The sequence below is a fragment of the Sciurus vulgaris genome (assembly GCF_902686455.1).
Source record: "Sciurus vulgaris genome assembly, chromosome: 13".
In the NCBI taxonomy this organism is placed as follows: domain Eukaryota; kingdom Metazoa; phylum Chordata; class Mammalia; order Rodentia; family Sciuridae; genus Sciurus; species Sciurus vulgaris.
This window is the reverse complement of record NC_136474.1, coordinates 6,816,881-6,834,515: the sequence shown is the minus strand read 5'-3', so window position 1 is coordinate 6,834,515 and position 17,635 is coordinate 6,816,881. Positions and strand designations below refer to the sequence as shown.

The 17,635-nt window shown below is 44.8% G+C and overlaps 1 protein-coding gene, 1 long non-coding RNA gene and 1 pseudogene across 4 annotated transcripts in view; 2 read left to right on the top strand and 1 right to left on the bottom strand.

The window, feature by feature from the left end:
- LOC306643031 overlaps nucleotides 1-17,635 on the top strand; it is a 934,727-nt gene that overhangs the window by 352,388 nt on the left and 564,704 nt on the right. The window lies entirely within an intron of this gene.
- On the top strand, nucleotides 7,160-8,605 carry LOC306643249 (transmembrane protein 140-like; annotated as a pseudogene). The gene has a single exon. The product of its transcript is annotated as a transmembrane protein 140-like (transcript).
- LOC306643248 (cell cycle regulator of non-homologous end joining-like) lies at nucleotides 8,634-12,687 on the bottom strand. 2 transcript variants are annotated; one of them, XM_079109268.1, is made up of 4 exons: nucleotides 12,464-12,687; nucleotides 11,338-11,600; nucleotides 10,340-10,415; nucleotides 8,634-9,566 (listed from the first exon to the last, which is right to left on the bottom strand). In XM_079109268.1, the coding sequence occupies exons 2-4, from the start codon at nucleotides 11,469-11,471 to the stop codon at nucleotides 9,312-9,314; spliced, it is 465 nt and encodes a 154-aa protein (XP_078965394.1). In that variant the 5' UTR covers nucleotides 11,472-11,600; nucleotides 12,464-12,687; the 3' UTR covers nucleotides 8,634-9,311. The 2 variants fall into 2 exon arrangements, with proteins under 2 accessions (XP_078965394.1, XP_078965395.1); XM_079109269.1 differs by lacking the exon at nucleotides 12,464-12,687 and adding an exon at nucleotides 11,858-11,917.

Below are 17,635 nucleotides of genomic sequence, written 5' to 3'. Positions count from 1 at the left end.
ACACATCATATACAACACTGTGAATATTTGAAAGACTTGTCATGTGAGTTTTCTTTGCTTTTCAATAGTGAGAGGAGTAAAAACCTCTTGATATAACATCCTCACCCACAGTTGTAAGCCTACTATTTTAACTTTGCTAATTACACAACATGCTTTTCTGGTAATGGAATGCTGCACAAGTAGCATTTATGTTCAAATGAAATTCATTTTCATGATATTTTTAAAATGCAATATGTGCACCAAGTGTTTGCAAATTATATGGAGTGAAATGAATGTAGGCACAAAAGAAAACTCATACCAAAAATAGCCCATTATAGTCCAAAACTAAAATTTAAGAAAACTAAATATATTCCAGAAGGAAAACATAAAAATCTATGTGATCTTAGACTTAATGTTTGGTGTGTATGTGTGTGTGTGTGTGTGTGTGTGTGTGTGTGTGTGTGTGTATGTGTGTGTGTGTGTTCTTGTACTGGGGATCAAACACATGGCCTCACACATAATGGATCATTTCTCTAAGACAGAGTGACATTTCTGTCCCTTGGTCGTTAGTTTTAACACATGCTACCTAAAGCCAATGGACAGAAGAAATATACCAATAACATGGACTTAAAAATTTAACATTTTTTTCCAACTGAAGTGTTGCATACCTGTGATACCAATTGCCCAAAAGTCTGAGGCAGAAGGATTGCAAATTTGAGACCAGCCTTAAGGAGACACTGTCTCAAATAAAAATACCAAAACAAGAACAAAAAAGGAACTAGGGATGTGACTCAGTGACTACTCATCCCTGGGTTCAATCTCCAATGCACAAAAGTAGATATCTGAGCAGACACCTGAACAAGAAAGTATAAAATCAGAAAATAGTTATACTCATTGATGCTCACTCTCTTATCATGTTAGAAAATAATAAATTAAAACAATAGTAGCTTGGCACTGCAATTACCACTGGTAAACTCTAAGAAATCATTACACTGAAAAAGTAGGATATGGAACACCAGCATTTTCAGGCATTGTTGGAAAGACACATGATGCAGTCACTTTGGAAGATGGTGTGTCAGTGCCTTCCAAGGCAAAACAAATTTAATCTCTGACCCAACTCTATGCCCATAATTAATCTGCATTTAGAAACATGCTCTGAAAAAGCATGCCTAACCAAAACTACCATGCAATTATGCACATCAGATCTATGATGCTGATTAGATAAAATATCCAAACACCTTTCTGTAGCTGAATGCACAACCCATCCATAATAGAAAGAAATAAACCACAAAGTTACAAATAAACACAGATGCATCCTACCTATTGTGCTGTTAAGTGCAATAAAACCAACTGAAGAGACAAGATGCTGTATGGCCCACCTTTGATGACATTCTATAGACAAAATTATGGTCAAATGACAAGTTTCAGAGGATGAGGCCCTGCAGGGTCCCCAGTGCAACAGACTCTGCCCACATGGAGTTGGGGTGCAACATTCTCCTTAAGCTTGCTTGTGTACAGCAATTCAAAAACTCTGTGACCACATCTTGTACAGACATTTGTGAAGACTTAATCATTTAGGCCTGATGGGTATTATTTCAATCTCTAGCTTCTTTCCTCAACTTAGGTGAGGAAAGAAAAGTTCCAAAATTTTTGTCAGGGCTTCATCTTCCTCATGATCACCCTCAATCCTGAAACTACACTACAGATCCAACAAGAGTCCTTATTAGAGCAAAACATGTTTCTATCACCCTAAACATTCTGCAAGATATAGGAGCCACTTGTGAGAAATAACTGGTAGAAGCTGATTCCTCAATAACAAATGGTCAGGGTAGATTATTTGATATCAACTTGATGAGGTAGATTCGTCAATATTGCATCATTGGCATAGATATGTCGATATTGACTTTGGAATAGATTCATGAATATTAACTTGTTAGAGTAGGTATTTCAATATTTACTCATCAGGGTATTATCACTGATATCACCTCAATGAGGTATATTTGTTGCTTTGGTTCATTGGTGTACATTTTTTGATATTGACTATTGGTGTAGATGCTTTAGTGTAGATTATCAGTTTTTACTCATCACTGTACATTCATCAAATTTGAATAAACAGGGAAGATTTGTTGGTATTGACCCAGTGTAGTTTTATGTATATCAAATTGTGTAGATTCATCAGTTTGTGACATCATTGTAGATTCATTGATATTGACTCAACTATGTAGATTCATCACGTCAAAACATCTGTGTAGATCCATCAATGCAAATTTGTCAATTTTATTACTTCACTGTAGACTTGTTGATATCAATTTGTCAATATTGATTCATCAATTTGGATTTGTTGATATCAAATCATTGGTAGAGATTCATCCATATTGATTGGTCAGTATAGATTCACCAATATTGACCAGTTGGGGTAGATTTATTGATATTGCCTGGTTGGTGTACTTTTGTTGATATTGTCCCTTGGTGTAGATTTATCAATATCAGTAGTCAGTGTATATTTATTTTTATCAACTCTTTGGTATCGATTCATCATTATCAACTCATTGGAGTAGATGTGTTAATATCAACTTGTGGATTCATTAATATTGAGTGGTCAATGTAGATTCATCAACAGTGACCAGTTGGGGTAGATTTGCCCATATCAGTACATCAGGGTAGATTCATAGATATCAACCTATAGAGGCAGATTCATCAGTATCCACCCAGCAGGGAAGATTCATTGATATCCACCCATCAGGTATATTCATTCATATCAACTTATTAGGTAGATTCATCCATATTGTCTCTTCAGGGTAGATTGGTCAATATTGATTCAAAGGGGTAGGTTTGTCAATATCAACTCTAAGGGGTAGATTTGTCCATTTTGATTTGATGTGAAGCATTCACCAATATCAACCCATCAGCATAGATTCATTGATATTCACACTTAAGAGTAGATTCATTTATATGGATCCATAGGTGAGATTCATTGATATCTACCAGTTGGGGTAGATTTATTGATATATACCCTTTGGTGTAGATTCATCAATATTGATTCATCTAAGTAGATTTGATCTTATCAACCCAACTTGATAGATTCCTCAATATTAACTTGAGTGGTTTGATTCATTGATACTAATTTGACTGCTTAGATTTGTCAAAATTGACTTGGTGTAGATTCAGCAAAAGAATAGCCCTTCATAAAAGAAGAAATATAGGTGGTCATTACTTGAAAATATTGAACTTTACTAACTCTGAAAGAAAATAACGAGTCATCTGTCACTATCTAACTCTAAATTACTCAAGAATATGCAATTCTAGGGAACAAGCACTCTTGAGGACAATGGCACATGCCTGTAGTTCTAGCTCTTGGGAGGCTGAGGTAGGATGACTATTTGAGCCCAAGAGTTCAAGGCCAGCCTGGTACAGAATAGTGACACCATTACCCTGGAAAAGAAAAGAAAAAAAAAAAAAAAAAGAAAAGCTGGGAGAAAAATTAAAAAAAACAGATAAGCATCCTCTTACACTGCTGCTGGGAGGATAAATTGATTCACATAGTCATAGTATCATTATATTATTATAAAATAATGTTATAAAATACAGTTTATAAACACTTTATGCTCTGATATGGCTATATGAAGCCCTTAAAAGTGTCATTTAGGAAACATTTCTAGAACATAGGGAAACATTTATTTTACAATGATGTTCACAAAGTGGAATGCAAACGTATATTTATGTGATCCTAACTTATAAAACAACCTTACAGAGTGCCAAGAGTGGCTATTTCTATGACCAGGAGTTACAGATGGGTTTTAGTCTTTTTTCTACACTTTCAAATATTTTCTAGTTTTTGGCCGCTGTCATGTACTACTTATAAACAGGAAAAAGCTCATCTAAAAATGGCTACAATGACTCAGCAGTCTACCCTTTTGCCCTTTGAAGGAAGCACTGGCTGGTCATTAAAAGGAATTAAAAAGCTCATTGTCATGAGAACATGATCACCAGGATTGCTAAAAAAATGAAAAAAAAAAAAAAAAAAGGACAGACTTTGGGAGCAGGGCAAACAGTGAGTGTCACGGGTTTCCAACCGCGTATCTTGACACTCTCATGTGAAATGTTTAGGAAAAGACCAGCCTCTAACCTGTCCGGATCCAGTTCCTAAAGTCTGCGTATTTCCAGTAGGAAGCACAAATGGACCATCCCGGTACTGTGCTGGGAATATGTGGGACAAGAAGATGGCATCTCACTCGAGAAACTCCACTCTCTGGTTACAATGTGGACATAACGCTTGTCAGTGAAATACAAGGACACCAAGTGCATTTTCATTTATTCATTCATTCCAAAAAAAACACGTACCTCTTGTGTCCATGATGAAGTCCATCCAGGAATGCTCAGGAAGCACAGAAGATTTTAGAGAGGCAGTCAGGTGGGACTTTGGGAGTTGGGGAGTGGCTGAGGGTGGACACAGCCTGAGCAGATGCTGAGCCACACAAAGCAACAATGGAGGAGAGAGAGGAGCTGCAGCTCAGTGGAAGACTGCAATTTCAAATTCTAAGTGGAAGTAGATGGCAGAGAGCCTCCAGCCCTGGCCAAGGGAGCAGGACCTGACTGCACACATCCAGAGGTGAGGAGGAGAAGCAAGCCACCTCCTCCACGTGTCTGGGCCTGCATTTCTTGGCTCCAGTTTTATTTTGCTTCATTCTCCATCTGAAACCTCTAAAAGTTCACTGGGGGAAAAAAATGAAGAAGTTAAAAACAGGCTCCCTGCCTGTGGCAGGAGCTGCAGTGTGAGGTGGCTGACAAACACTCTTTTCTGAAGAGCCATGAAAGTTTTGTTAAGTTGTGCTCTGTCTTCAAGTCAAAAATGTTTGATGATAATGGTGTTTCAATTGAACCATGATTCAAATAGGAGAAATGGGAGGGGACATTTAAACAGTACCCCCTCTCCTATCCTGCTTTGTTCCCCTGGTCTTATTTTCTGTAGCACAGCAGTGTAGATCAGGTCTCCACCCTAAAAATCCATCCCACTTCCTCAAATACCAAAACCCATTAGAAATGTAAGTGTAGGCTGTTATTAAATTTGTTAAGTATGCAAAACCATGCAAAATACCTTGGGGATGGTCTGGAGGGAAGGAAGGCACAGGCTGGAGCTGTTATGTCTTTTAGGCTGGCTGGAGGGGTGAGGGCTACTGATGGGGAGGGATCATGCTGACGAAAGCCTAGGAACCACAGTTACTCAGCAGCCATGCTTTTCCTTGAACATTATTGTCTCTTTGGTTCTTAAAAGTTGGAATACATGGCTTCATTTCCTCTAGAACATTGGAAACTGAATAAAACAGACAATTGAGATTCCATACCAATTTGGGAGCACAGCAGGATGTTCAGGACTGCCCAGTACCTGAGAAGGCAGCACAGATTCAGGTGCTCGCTGTCCTGACAAGGGCTTGCTCACCACCACGTCTCTCTCTGTACAAGATTCTGATGAATCCCTATTCTTATTTCTAGGTCCTTTGAATGCAGCTGCCCTTGCTGTGAGCCTTGTTCCACTTGGTCCCTTTCTGATTTTGCAGAACAAATGTGTCATATAAAATCAGCAGCTGTGGGAAAGGGGGGCTGCTCCCCACAGGCCCCCTGAGGAGCTGATCCCTAGGGTCTCTGGGTTCCTCCCCAGGTCACCAGTGGCTACCACACACTTTACTGCTGAACCCCACCTGGCACTCCTGGGCAAGCCTCACAGGGCACCCCTTGGTATCAGGGCACCAGTTGGTATCCGGGCTCCAGTTCATGCATCACACAGTTTGCAGCTCTGCATCCCTCACCACTCTTGATGTAAAAAACCGGTTTACTTATGTGGAAAATGGGCATAGATGAAGCCCTGGGGTGCAGGTTACTGTTTTAGAGGCCAATTTGAATACACTCTTCTGAGTAAAATAGTAGAAAGAAAATTTTTTTCTAATAATGAGTATAATGAAATGGGCACTTTTATTTTATTTTTTGAAAATAATTTTTATTTATTGATGAACCTTTATTTCATTATTTAACTTACTCATATGTGGTGCTGAGAAATGAACCCAGTGCCTCATGCATGCTAGGTAAGCACTCTTACCACTGAGCCACAACCCCAGCCCCTGGGCACTTTAAAATACACCTAGAAGGACTGCAAATAGCAAGTCTGAATAGGTCAATTTGGCAAGATGCTGCAGGATCACTATGATGTGCTTACCTTGACTGTGATGGCCCTTCTAGATATCTAACCGAAGGAAAAATCAGATTCCAAACAAGATTCCTACAAGTGTCTTCCCTATCACAATGGTGAAAAATGGAGATGACTTGTCAATTGCTAGTGTAATTGTTAACTTCATAACACGGACTTTTCAGTGAAAAAAGTGTTATGTTCAACACACTGGTTATTTTAAAATACATCAACATATAGGAAAATATTACTGAATTATTAACAGTGGTTGGTTCTATGTGTGTGATGGGATAAAAGGGCTTTATTTTTTCTTTTAAAACATTTTCTAAATGTCCTAAAACTAGTATATATTACTGTTGTTTTCAGAAAAAAAATTGTAGATGTTTTCAAAGTAATGAGTGCTAGCATGGAATTTCATCAGCAGGTGACATCATATGTGTCCCAGTACTGAGTTCTCAAAACAGGGCAAGTGACATTAGAGAGAAGAGCTGGCAGTGGTCCTTGGTCTAGGTTCACATCTCAGTGTTTCAGAAGTTTGAAAACACATTAATGCCCATGCCAAGTGCAGAAGTGCAGATTCAATTGATGTGTGGTTTTTATGGCTCCCCAGGTGATTGTCACTATAGCTACAGTGAGAGCCATGGCTCCACAGTTCTTCCATACCTTCCTCCACCTTCAGGACCCTGCTGACAGTTACCCTTGTACTCCACCATCAAACCCACCCACTGTAAGGATGAGAAGTTCCCTCAGGAGTGCTTCCAATGGCTTCTGGCATTTAGGCTGTAGAAAATCCTTTATCCCAAGGGCATTTCAGTGGGGACATTTCAGGTCTTCACAGTGGCCTGGAAGAGACTTTTCCTCCTGACCTCAAACCCCAGGGGCAGACGATCAGTCATGAGTGGGTCCTGGCTGTAAGTACCCTGGAACTTCCTGTCCTGGTAGGGTGGGTTAGGACAAGTTTGCCAAAGGGAGATTGCGAGCCTGTGAAGTTGCAGGGTGTGAGCAGAGGGAGACCTGGACACTCACTGGTGTGACTTCCCTTCAGGTCCCCTGCAATGTGGGGGAGCATTGGCCATCCCCAGGCCCCTGCAGGGCGACCATCTGCTCTTCATGGGCATCATGATCATGGTGGCTGTGGTCATCTCCCTGCTGTTCTATGCTCTCCTCTGGAAGGCTGACAAACTTGCTGACCTGCCCAACCTGAGAATTGGCTTCTACAACTTCTACCTGTGGAATGAGGACATAGGCTCCCTCCAGTGTCTCCACTTCTCTGAGCAGGAGGCCTGGGGGGTGTCTCAGGTTGGCCTGGCCCTGGCCAGGCTTGGTGTGTATGGTGCCCTGGTCCTCACACTCTTTGTCCCGCTGACTCTCCTCCTCACCTAGTACAATGGTGATGAGGGGGAGTGGCAGCTGGCAGTGACCTTCTTGGCAGTGTCCTCTGTGCTGCTAGCTGGTGGCTTGGGCCTCTTCCTCTCCTATGTGTGGAGGTGGGTCAGCCTCTCTCTCCTGGGGACTGGCTTCCTAGCTCTGGCCTGGCCCAGACTTTATTTGTTCTCTTACTTATTGCCATGGCTGTGTTCTCTCCAAGGGCCAAGAAAGACAAGTGCCAGCTGGAGAGCTGTTAGACCTACCTAAAGGCCTAAGTGATCGTGAGGACTAGTTCTCACTATGCTCAGAGAAGAGTCAGAGAACCAGAGGCTGGCATGTCTTCTCCGCCACCTTCTTTCATAGCTAATGCTGCTCTCAAGCTCCAGGAGATGGAACTCTGCAGAGCAGGTGGGACCCTAGTGTCAAGGAGACCAAGGCAGTAAAGACAGGGCCACCTGTGGCTTCTTAGTGTAGGATTGTCTCTACATTAGGACTTCTGAGGATGTCATAAAATCACACGCATCATTGCCACATGAATTCCTGTTTTATTTAACTCATCTGGGCAGTTCTTCCTCTAGCTTCATGAGGATATGGAGGTCTAGATTTCTGTCATGGAGCCATATCTGCAGGTTGATCTGTAAGACTGCCAAACTTGAACTAGTGATGGTTTATGGGAACAAATAGGATCATTATGAAAGAGCACCTAGTGTCCCTCAGGCTCTGGTTAGGATCTTCATTCCTTCCTCAGTGATGAGTGGCTTGCTGCAATGAGCTTCTCACCAGGACTTCATCCCCATGGCCCAGGAATGTCCCCCAAGGGATCCAATAAAGACAGAACACACGTGGTACAAAGAAAATTAGGGGTTTGGAAGGTCCCTCCACAAAGGACAGAGCAGAAGTCAGCGGGTATGCACTCCTATCATTGTGACCCTGGAGGGTGGGGCAGAATGCACCAGATCCTTGGGCCAGAGAAGACTAGACCAAATGGGTCCACACACAAAGGCTACGTCCCCTCTCATCTCCACTCAGAACTGGAAAGGAGAGAAGCACCACAACCCATGCATTGGAGAACTCTGTATTTCTGGCTCCTGTATTTTGGAAAACCTGTATGGCAATGATGTACTCATTCTATGCCTTTCCAAAGCCACACTGAATACAGAGGCACAAACATGTACTCTGCTGTGATCTTTTGTCCTTAGTGTCTCTGGACTCCCAATCCATTCTTGCTTTAAACCTTCCCAGGAACAAGGTAGAAGCTGCCAGGCAGAAGAGAGGCAGCAGCTGAAGGAGGCCAGCTTGGCTTGCCAGCCTCTGCATGGAAAGCCTCACACTCCCCGGTGGAGTGGGAACTGTGGGCAGCTTGTGTGTCTTCAAGGCTGGCCCTCACCCCTCTGAAGGGGAGGGATCATGCTGATGAAAGCCTTTGAACCAGTTATTCAGCAGCCATGCTTTTCCTTGAACATTATTGTCTCTTTGGCTCTTAAAAGATGGATCCTGTGGCCTCATTTTCTTTAGAATGTTGAAAACTGACAATTGGGATTACAACCCTCTGTGCCAGACGAGGAGAAACTCTAATGGGAACTTGTTTTGAGTTTTCACTGTCCCTCTGGAAACAGCAGCCCCCGCAGGAAGGCCCAGGGCACCTGAAGCTTCTGATCTAGGATGCCAGGCCCAGGGAGGAGCAAAGCTGGGAGCACAGGTAGCCACACCCACACCCTGGGGTAATGGTGGAGGCCACAGCCCCCCACAGCAGTTCTCTGAAGAAAGTCCAGTGAAGAGTTTATCTTTAGCTGAAAAATATCTCCCTGACATATTTCAACACATCCTCCTCCACCTCCCTGGGGCTTCTGCAGGTAGAGCTAGATGCCCCCAGCCCCTGGGAAGGGCTGAGGCCCCAGGCAGCCCTGTATTTCCCACCATCCTCTTTCTCACTGCTGCTCCCAGAACTTGTGTGAGGAGATATGAAGCAGATGGGGGAGAGTTCCAGCTTATCAACATCCACCAGAGGTGACTGTTCCCAAGGCTTTTCCTGTGTGCGGCACTGTGAAGTAGAAGAAATGGTAGGCTCAATGTCCATTGGTGAGGTGGGACAAATCCAGAAGCAACTGTGTATTACCAGACCAGGCATCACTCCCACGGACTCCTCCCCAAACTCCTCAGGTTCTTAAGCAATCAGAACCAACTTGGGAGACCAGCAGGCAGGGGTGTGAGGAACAGCTGAGCAGAAAGAAGAAACCAATAGGAATGTAAGGTGAGAGAATGGGAGGGGCCCAGGCTGCATCACAGAACTAAGGAAACCCTGAGTTCCAGCTTCTTGGGGGTAGAAGTATCTCAATTAATAAACCCCAAGTGTTATTGTGAGGATTAATGAGGTAATACACTGTGTAAAACAGCACATGATAAGCTGTAAAGTGCTATACAACTATATGGTGGCCTGATTATTACTTCAGGAAGCCAATGACTTCCCCAGCATTCGGCTAAGGAGAGGTATAGAAGTTGAGAAGGACCTTGACCAACTGAGACCCTTCTGAGAACACAATCAGGTGAACATTTTGTGTCCCTGCCACATACCAACACAGAGTCATGGTGCATGCTGTCTCTCACACACACCTGTTCCAGGTATATAGACCCAAAGGCTCACCCCACATGGGGAAGGCCAGGGGCAGCATGGCTGAGGGAAAAACAAGGGAAGGAACATATGGAAGAAGCCAGCTAACAGAAGCAGAATCCCTGACAGTGACCAAAAACCTTGGATTGGTTTCTGTCCATGAAGTCTCTGATCATAAGAGCAGAAAGGGACACAGCTGACTTTACCTCAATCAGGATCCCCAGAGCTACATTCATCATTTCTGCTTCATTCATGCAGTACACAGTCTTCATGGCAGGGGTTCTGAAACAAAGATTTGAAGTCACAAATGGGAACAGAGGGTCTCCAGGCTCACAGGAAGAAGGAAATGAGAGCAAGATAGTTGCATCCCTGGCCTTCCCACCAGGGATGAGCACAACTGTGCCTTCCTTGGGGCAGGAACATGATTTCTTCCTCCTGGTCACCCAGTGCCAAGCACAGGGCCTCCTACCCTCCAACAACTCTGAATAAGAAGCTGGGACTGGGGACAAGGCCGGCTCCTGAGAGTCACACCTTGAAACACACATAGTGGACATGCATAGATATGGGTCTTTAGGCCAAAATGACTGAAATAGACTGGAAGGCATGAACACATTTAAAAAGCCTGCAACAATAACAAAGTGGGGCTGGGCAGAGAAGGAGAATCCAGAGGTGCTGAGGGCCTGGGCCTGTCTAAGAGTGGCAGATGTCCCCTCCTGCATGATGCTGGCACCCTGAAGACCCTCCTCCCCCACATTACCATCATTCAAGTAACCCACCTACGGTTTCCAACTTCTTGCTGTTGATCCGCCTGTCCCCAAAGCTCTGTCCATAGGATAAGCAGGCACCATTCAGGAAGCCCAGTGACTGGCTCCATTGAACTTGCCCACTTGAGGTTATAATTTCTGTTGTAAATGTAGACACCAATATTTTGACAACTGGCATTTTGGAGAGCTTGGCTGGTATCCCAAACCCACCCTACATGTGCTGACAGTCAAGGCTCTGGCACTGGAGACCTCAACCACACAGGGCCAGAGGAGGGCACCTGACTCTGAGGGGACTTCTCAGCTTCCTTCCTAAGAGCTCCAGAGACTGGGAGGGAAATTCCACCCACCTCAATCTGCCCACTCCACAGGCCTGAGGCCACTAAGAGGCACTCTTCCCTCCTGAGTTTCCCCAGGAGCACCCTGACCAGAGGTTGGCTCACCCTGCTGCCACTGACCCTGCCACCATTCTCCTCCTCTTGGGGGTCTTCACTGGCACCACCCTCCTCTCAGTCACTTGGGATGTCATCCAGGAGGGAAGGACCCTCTGTTTGCTCCCAGATTTTAAGGTTTCCATCTCTGTAGTTTCCCCCAATGAGGAGTCAGGACCTGAGCTTAGTGACTTGATTCGGGACAGCAAATCCTACTCCTGTCACACCAGGATTTAGAGGCCTCATTTTCCCAAAAGGGCACCAATCTTTAAAGCCTACAAAGAAGAACAAAGTCTGGTAAATTCTAAGCTAAAACACTTCCAGTCAGCCTGGGCAGGCTGGAGGTGACTCAGAGGGTCACCAGGGTCCCAGAGACAGGGGCATTCTCAGCATGTCCAACAGGAGGTGTGGTGGCAAGCAGGATGATGGTTGGGGAGACAAGCACAGAGACTTGCTCCAATACCCAAAGGCAGACCTCCATACCCACCCAACCAGAAGCACTTCCCTGTAGCCCCTGCATTCATGGACCCACTGCACCCAGGTGCTACTGAACTCAGGGTGTCCAGCCAATTCCCAAAACATCTTCCATGATCTCTCTCAAATTTGCCCAAATCCAGCTTCTCACTTTCTCTACTGTGAGGGGGTCACAAGAACAATTCTGATTCACAGAAAGGCTTCATTGGTCAACACCCTCCCAGCTCTAATGTGCAGATTCTTCTGATTGGTCAGATTTTAACTGCTAGAGAGCTCAGGAAGTTTAACTGCTTGGCTCCCCAGATTTGCAGAATAAAGATCTCCCCACCTCCACCAACCTCTGATCTACCTTGTGTTCCCTTTTTCCTATCCCCAGTTGATTTCACCTGAGCCCCTCCCACCTTAAGATCAGTCCCCACCTTGAAAGAGCTGTGACTGAGAGACTATGTCATCACTTTCCACTTAGGAATCAACCCAAGTATTCCTAAGAACATCTTACTGAGAGTTTGCCTAGAAAGGGGTAGTCAGCAAAGAGTAAGACCCCTCTCCAAATTATAACTTGATAATTTATTGCGCATCCAAAATGGCTGTTTACAATTTATGAAAAAATGAGCAGGCCAGCATCCTAATCTATAGGCTAGGGGACAGATCTTGGCCAATGTACTTTAGTTTCTGTTGAAATTTGCACGTTGATGCAGTCATTCCTGCCATCTAGTGAGTGCCCAGTGCCACGTTCTCTGTATGCAGAAATTAGACCGGGAGATGCATATCATTAATTTCACTTTACAAACAAGGAACTGAGACCTAGTTCATTTGCACAGGCTCAAAAAGATCAGCCATCCAGGATCTCTGTCAGGCCCTGCAGACAGCCAGCCCTGTGCCCACCCTGCTTCAGGTTGGCAGCGTCCCCTGGACGCACCTTCTGTGCAGCTCGCTGCTCACTGGGGCAGACCTGGTGGACCTTAGAGAAATCTCACCCGAGGTCCCGTACGACAGGGGTCTGCCAGCACTTCTCATCTCGCTCTCGCTCTTGGAAACCCGCCCCCTGCGCTCACCCCTACCAGGCGGTGCAGAAGCACAGGAAGACACGCAGGGGCTCTGCACCACACGGACGGCGGCTGCCCAGACCCGGGAGCTGGCATGTGGCTCCTTCCGATCCGCAGACTGCTTCGGCCCGGCAGAGCGGGCCTACTCTGGAGGAGAGCGCCAAGGTCCCGGTGCTGCCTTGCTGCGCTGCCAGGCCTCTGTCCAGAGGTCTTGGCGCCTCCTTCTTGGCCTCCAGGGGAGTCCCAGAGGAGGATTCTGGACTGTTGTGTCAGCCCCGCACCGCCCGCCCCTTCCAACTCCTGGCCCCCGGCCCTCGGCCCCCCGCCCTCCAGGGAGTGCACGCGGAGGCCTGTGGTGTCCCCTGCAGCCAGTGAGGTCCCTGCTTCTTGCCAGCAGAAGCAGGAGAGGCTGCCTCGGCTTTTTCAAAGTCAAAGTGCGGATTCCCAGGGCCTGGGATTCAAAATTAGACGAAGGGAAGGGGGTTCTGCATTCGATAGGCCCTCCCGGGATCCCACGGGAACCAAGTTCAGTGCTCCCCACCTGGCGATGCATCCTGGAGGTGCAGGGAGAGAAGTCAAAGGCTCTGTTCATGGTGCAATCATAAAGTAATGTAGAAGTTACTAATGTTTAATATTCAGATTGGCTCTACCTAGCTGCCCAGGTGTGTTAACTGCACTCAGCGACGCTGAGTGCTGGGATTGCCATTTATAGATAACCTCGGTTAAAATCACACTTGTGACTTCAAATAGCCTAAAAGAGGCCTGAAAAGCTCCTAGGTCAGACAGGACTGAAAAGACGAACGCAAGTAGTCCCGGGGGAGGTCTTCACCTTCATTTTGAGATACAATGATCAGATCTGATACCATCTGTCCTCAAATGAGAAATGAGACAGTTATTGATATGTGATTTACAGCTGATCAGCTAATAACAGCATAGTTACTAATTAGAAACAGGCTGCACAGAGCCTGAGCCCCCTTCACTCTGCAACAGGAAGAGCTCTCTCTTTCCCTATGGTGCTTTAATTTCTCCAGAGGGCCGCCCAGGCTCGTCGTGAATGCTAATCCTCAATACTAGGAAAGTGGGCTGGGTAGAAGTTTTAAATAAATCCAGGTATAAGAACATAAGCCACTGGTTTCATGTCCCCAAATGGCCAGCCACTGTAGGAATCAACTTAAACATGGTTGAACCAAGCCAGCCTCCAGGCTTTGCAGGACCCACCACAGTGAGCACAGGCTTCTCCCTGGCCACTGCTAACGCATCAGTCACTGACCTCAAGGGTCCTGGTTCCTACAGGCTGTGAGCCAGCACAAACCTAAAGGGCTGGAGTGGAAAAGCATCATTTCCCTTTGTGTCTAAAGGAACAGAAAATACTTGGTCAGTATAACTACCCCCTGAACATTTCTCTCCTTAAAACTTCTCTCAGTGGTCAGCTGGAAAATGAGGCCTGTGGGTCTCAGTAAAGAGTCTTGGTGCACGGAGAGGCCCTGGACTGGCAAGGAACCTGGCTGTGAGATCAGCAAGCACTGGAGTCAACACCTGAAGCACTTGGGTTTTTAAAATTTTTTCTTTTTAAATTGACACATAAAATTGTATTTTTGTGTGTGTGAGCTACATGTAATGTTAATTAACTAAATTTAGTCAGTCCACATTGTATACATACTGTACTCCCAAATGTTGAGCTCCTAGGTATTTGAAGATCATGCTAAGGGGGCTGAGTTTTGGCCCAAAGCTTGTATAGAGGCACTGACAGGTACCTGAGGAGAGGGCAGGAGAAAACCAGATGGGGAAATACACCTGCAGGACCCTCAATACAGGCCAAGCCAGGTGGTCAGCACCTGGCAGATGGGCGGGTTCAGGACTGAGGCTGGGCCTGCCTCAATGGCTTTCTCTTATTCTGCCTTCACAAAAGATAACAGAACAGGGAACCTTGGGTCCTTGGGTGGAAATGACAGGGCATTTAAAGGAGAGATTGAGCTTCCAATGGGCTTTGAGGATGAACACACTTCCTAGAAGGGGTGGGGGCAGGAGCACCAGGGATTTGAGTGTTGTGTTGCTGTATTCCTTAAAGCCATTTTGGATCCAAATATGTATCCATCTGGATGAGCTGAGTCGCTTTGCTATGAGAAGGACTCCTGCGGTACTACCTTTTCCACTCTACTCATCAAACCCCACGAAAAGCCCAGGAGATGGATTACTACCTATTTTACAGATGACAAAACTGAGGCAGAAAGAGGGCATGGTGATAGCGGAAAGCATGCCAGACCCAAGGCCAGCCTGTCATGGTGTCCCAGCACTAGCTGACCCCGAGGGTGCCTACCTTGCTGTCCTCACCAATGCTGTACACGGCATTCTTATCACAGCTGAACTCCATGGAGCAGACCTCCCCGCAGTGGGACCTCCAGCTCATGACACACTCATACTGCTGAAGCTTGCTTTCACTATGGGGCATCAATCAAATATATATGACCCTAGTTCTCACTTTGATTGTCGTCAAGCACTCAGAAGTCCCAAGTGTAAGACCCGCCCAAGGTCAGGTTGGAAGAAATTTCCATACATGGCTGGGACTCAGAGCTTTATCCTCAGTGCAAGAATGAACTAAAAAACCTACTTCACAAAACAGGATAAGAAAACTCACCTCTCTGCAAATCATAGCCACAAACTTGCCCTGATAGGGATTTATAATCCAAATTCATAAGTCCCTAAATAGTCTGTGAAAACTCAAGCAGAGAATTTGTTTAAAAGCTGTCAGGAGTTGGCAGGGTCCCCAGGAACCTGGCAGAAGTGAATGCATCTCCACCTGAGGTCTCAAATATTCTCAAGAATAAAAGTCCCAGAAACATGAGGATAAAGTGGGAATTCACAGGACAAAGGAAAATAAGGCAAAAGAGGTGAATGCCACAGCAACAGCAGAGAAGAATCAGGTCTACAGAGATCTCAGACACAGGGTTACCAGAGGTGTGACAAATCTTACAAAATAAAAGGAGGAATCCAAAAAATGGGCAAAAGTAGGAGACTCCAAGCATGACAAAGCAGGTTTTTAAAACGAAGCTGTGTTTCTAAAAATGAAACACAGAAACTGAAATTAGCATCCTAGTAGGTTGGTTAACTAAAAGATCCGGCACAGCAGACTAGAGAGTGAGCAAACTGACAGAGCTGAGGGTATTCTCGCCATGAATGTAGCAAAGGCAACAAAAGAGAAGTGCCAACACATCTGACCAGAGTTCCAGAAGGCAAGAGATAAGCAAGATCTCTAAACCTGAAAAGCAATGACTAAGAATTTTCCAGATTTAATGAAATTCTTGGATTCAGAAAAACCTAACAAACCCCAAGCAGGAGCTTAAGGAAAGAAGAAGAAAAAAATAAAAAAAAACCTTCAAATTTAAAAATCCACACTCAGATATCAGGTAAGAAGATCTTAAAGGCAGCCCAAGAGAGAAGATAGCCAACAATGGAAGGCCTGTTCCACTGACAACAAGCTTATCTTTCCACAACAGAAGCCAAACAACCAAACCACAGAGTTAGGAGAATCAGTTCTCAAGTAGAATAAGAAGTTTGAGAAAAATAAATACACTATGATCCCATTCATATAAAGTTAGAAAACATACAGAACAAAGACTGTGTTGTTTATGAATATATATTAATATGATAAACTAATTTTTTAAATGTAAGGCAAACCAAAATTCAAGACAGTTTCTCTCTGGAAGAAGGAAAGGTGGAGACTGGGAAAGGGCAAAGAGTATTATTAATGTTCTACTTTTAAATTAGCATTCATTTTACTGCCTTTCTTCTCAATAAACCATACACCTATGATTTCAATATTATTTTATATGTAGACAATATTTAACTAAAAATTTGAAAATCACAAGTGAACATAGGATTAAAAATCATGCTAACAGCTGGGCACAGTGGTGCATGCCAGGAGGCTGAGGCAGGAGGACAGCAAGTTCAAGGCTAGCCTCAGCAACTTAGCAAGACCCTGTCTCAAAATACAAAATAAAAATAAAAAATAAAACTGCTGGGAGTGTAGCTATGTGGTACAAAGCTCACCTAGCATGTACAAGCCCCCGGGGTTCAGTCCCTATCACTGGAGAAAGACAAAACAAAAAATTACTTCTAAGTACTGAAACTATTTATTTTAATAAGAAACACCACTGCTTTCTAAGTAAGTAAGTTCAACATCATTTCTCTCCCAAGGGCTCCTGTGACAGTATGGGTACCTGTTAATATTCTGGGGTGGTGTGTTGAGGGCTGTCTTGGACAAGATGGCACCTGGCAGTGAGCCAAAGTGTGCTGGCTGTCCATCTTGGACAAGATGGCACCTGGCAGTGAGCCAAGCAGCGCTGGCTGCAAATTGAGGGAGTTCCTAAAGGTTTGCTGTTACTAGTTCCTTGGAGACTTATGACATGTTAACGCCAGGCTCAAGGATTGGCTATCTAAAATCATGCCGCATGTGGACAGCTCGTGATTTATATAGTGTTATACTGGCATTCCCCTGCATGCTCTCCTGCATGAGAGAAAACTTTTCTATAATTGGTTAATAAGCTAGGAGCGAGGGAGAGGGGAGGATAGGCAGGGAGAGAGAAAGAAGAAGAAAAAGGCAGGAGACAGAGAAACAGGGAGGACACAATAAATCTCGTCAAACTAAAGATTAGTGGTGTCTCCTTTCTCCACACCGGTTCCGCTGGATGGAACAAGTGGTGGCTCAAACGGGGAGCTTTCTTCCTCCTTCTGCATCCTCTCAGGTAAGTAACTTAAGGTAAGCTACAGGAAAACTGTAGGATAACCTCCCG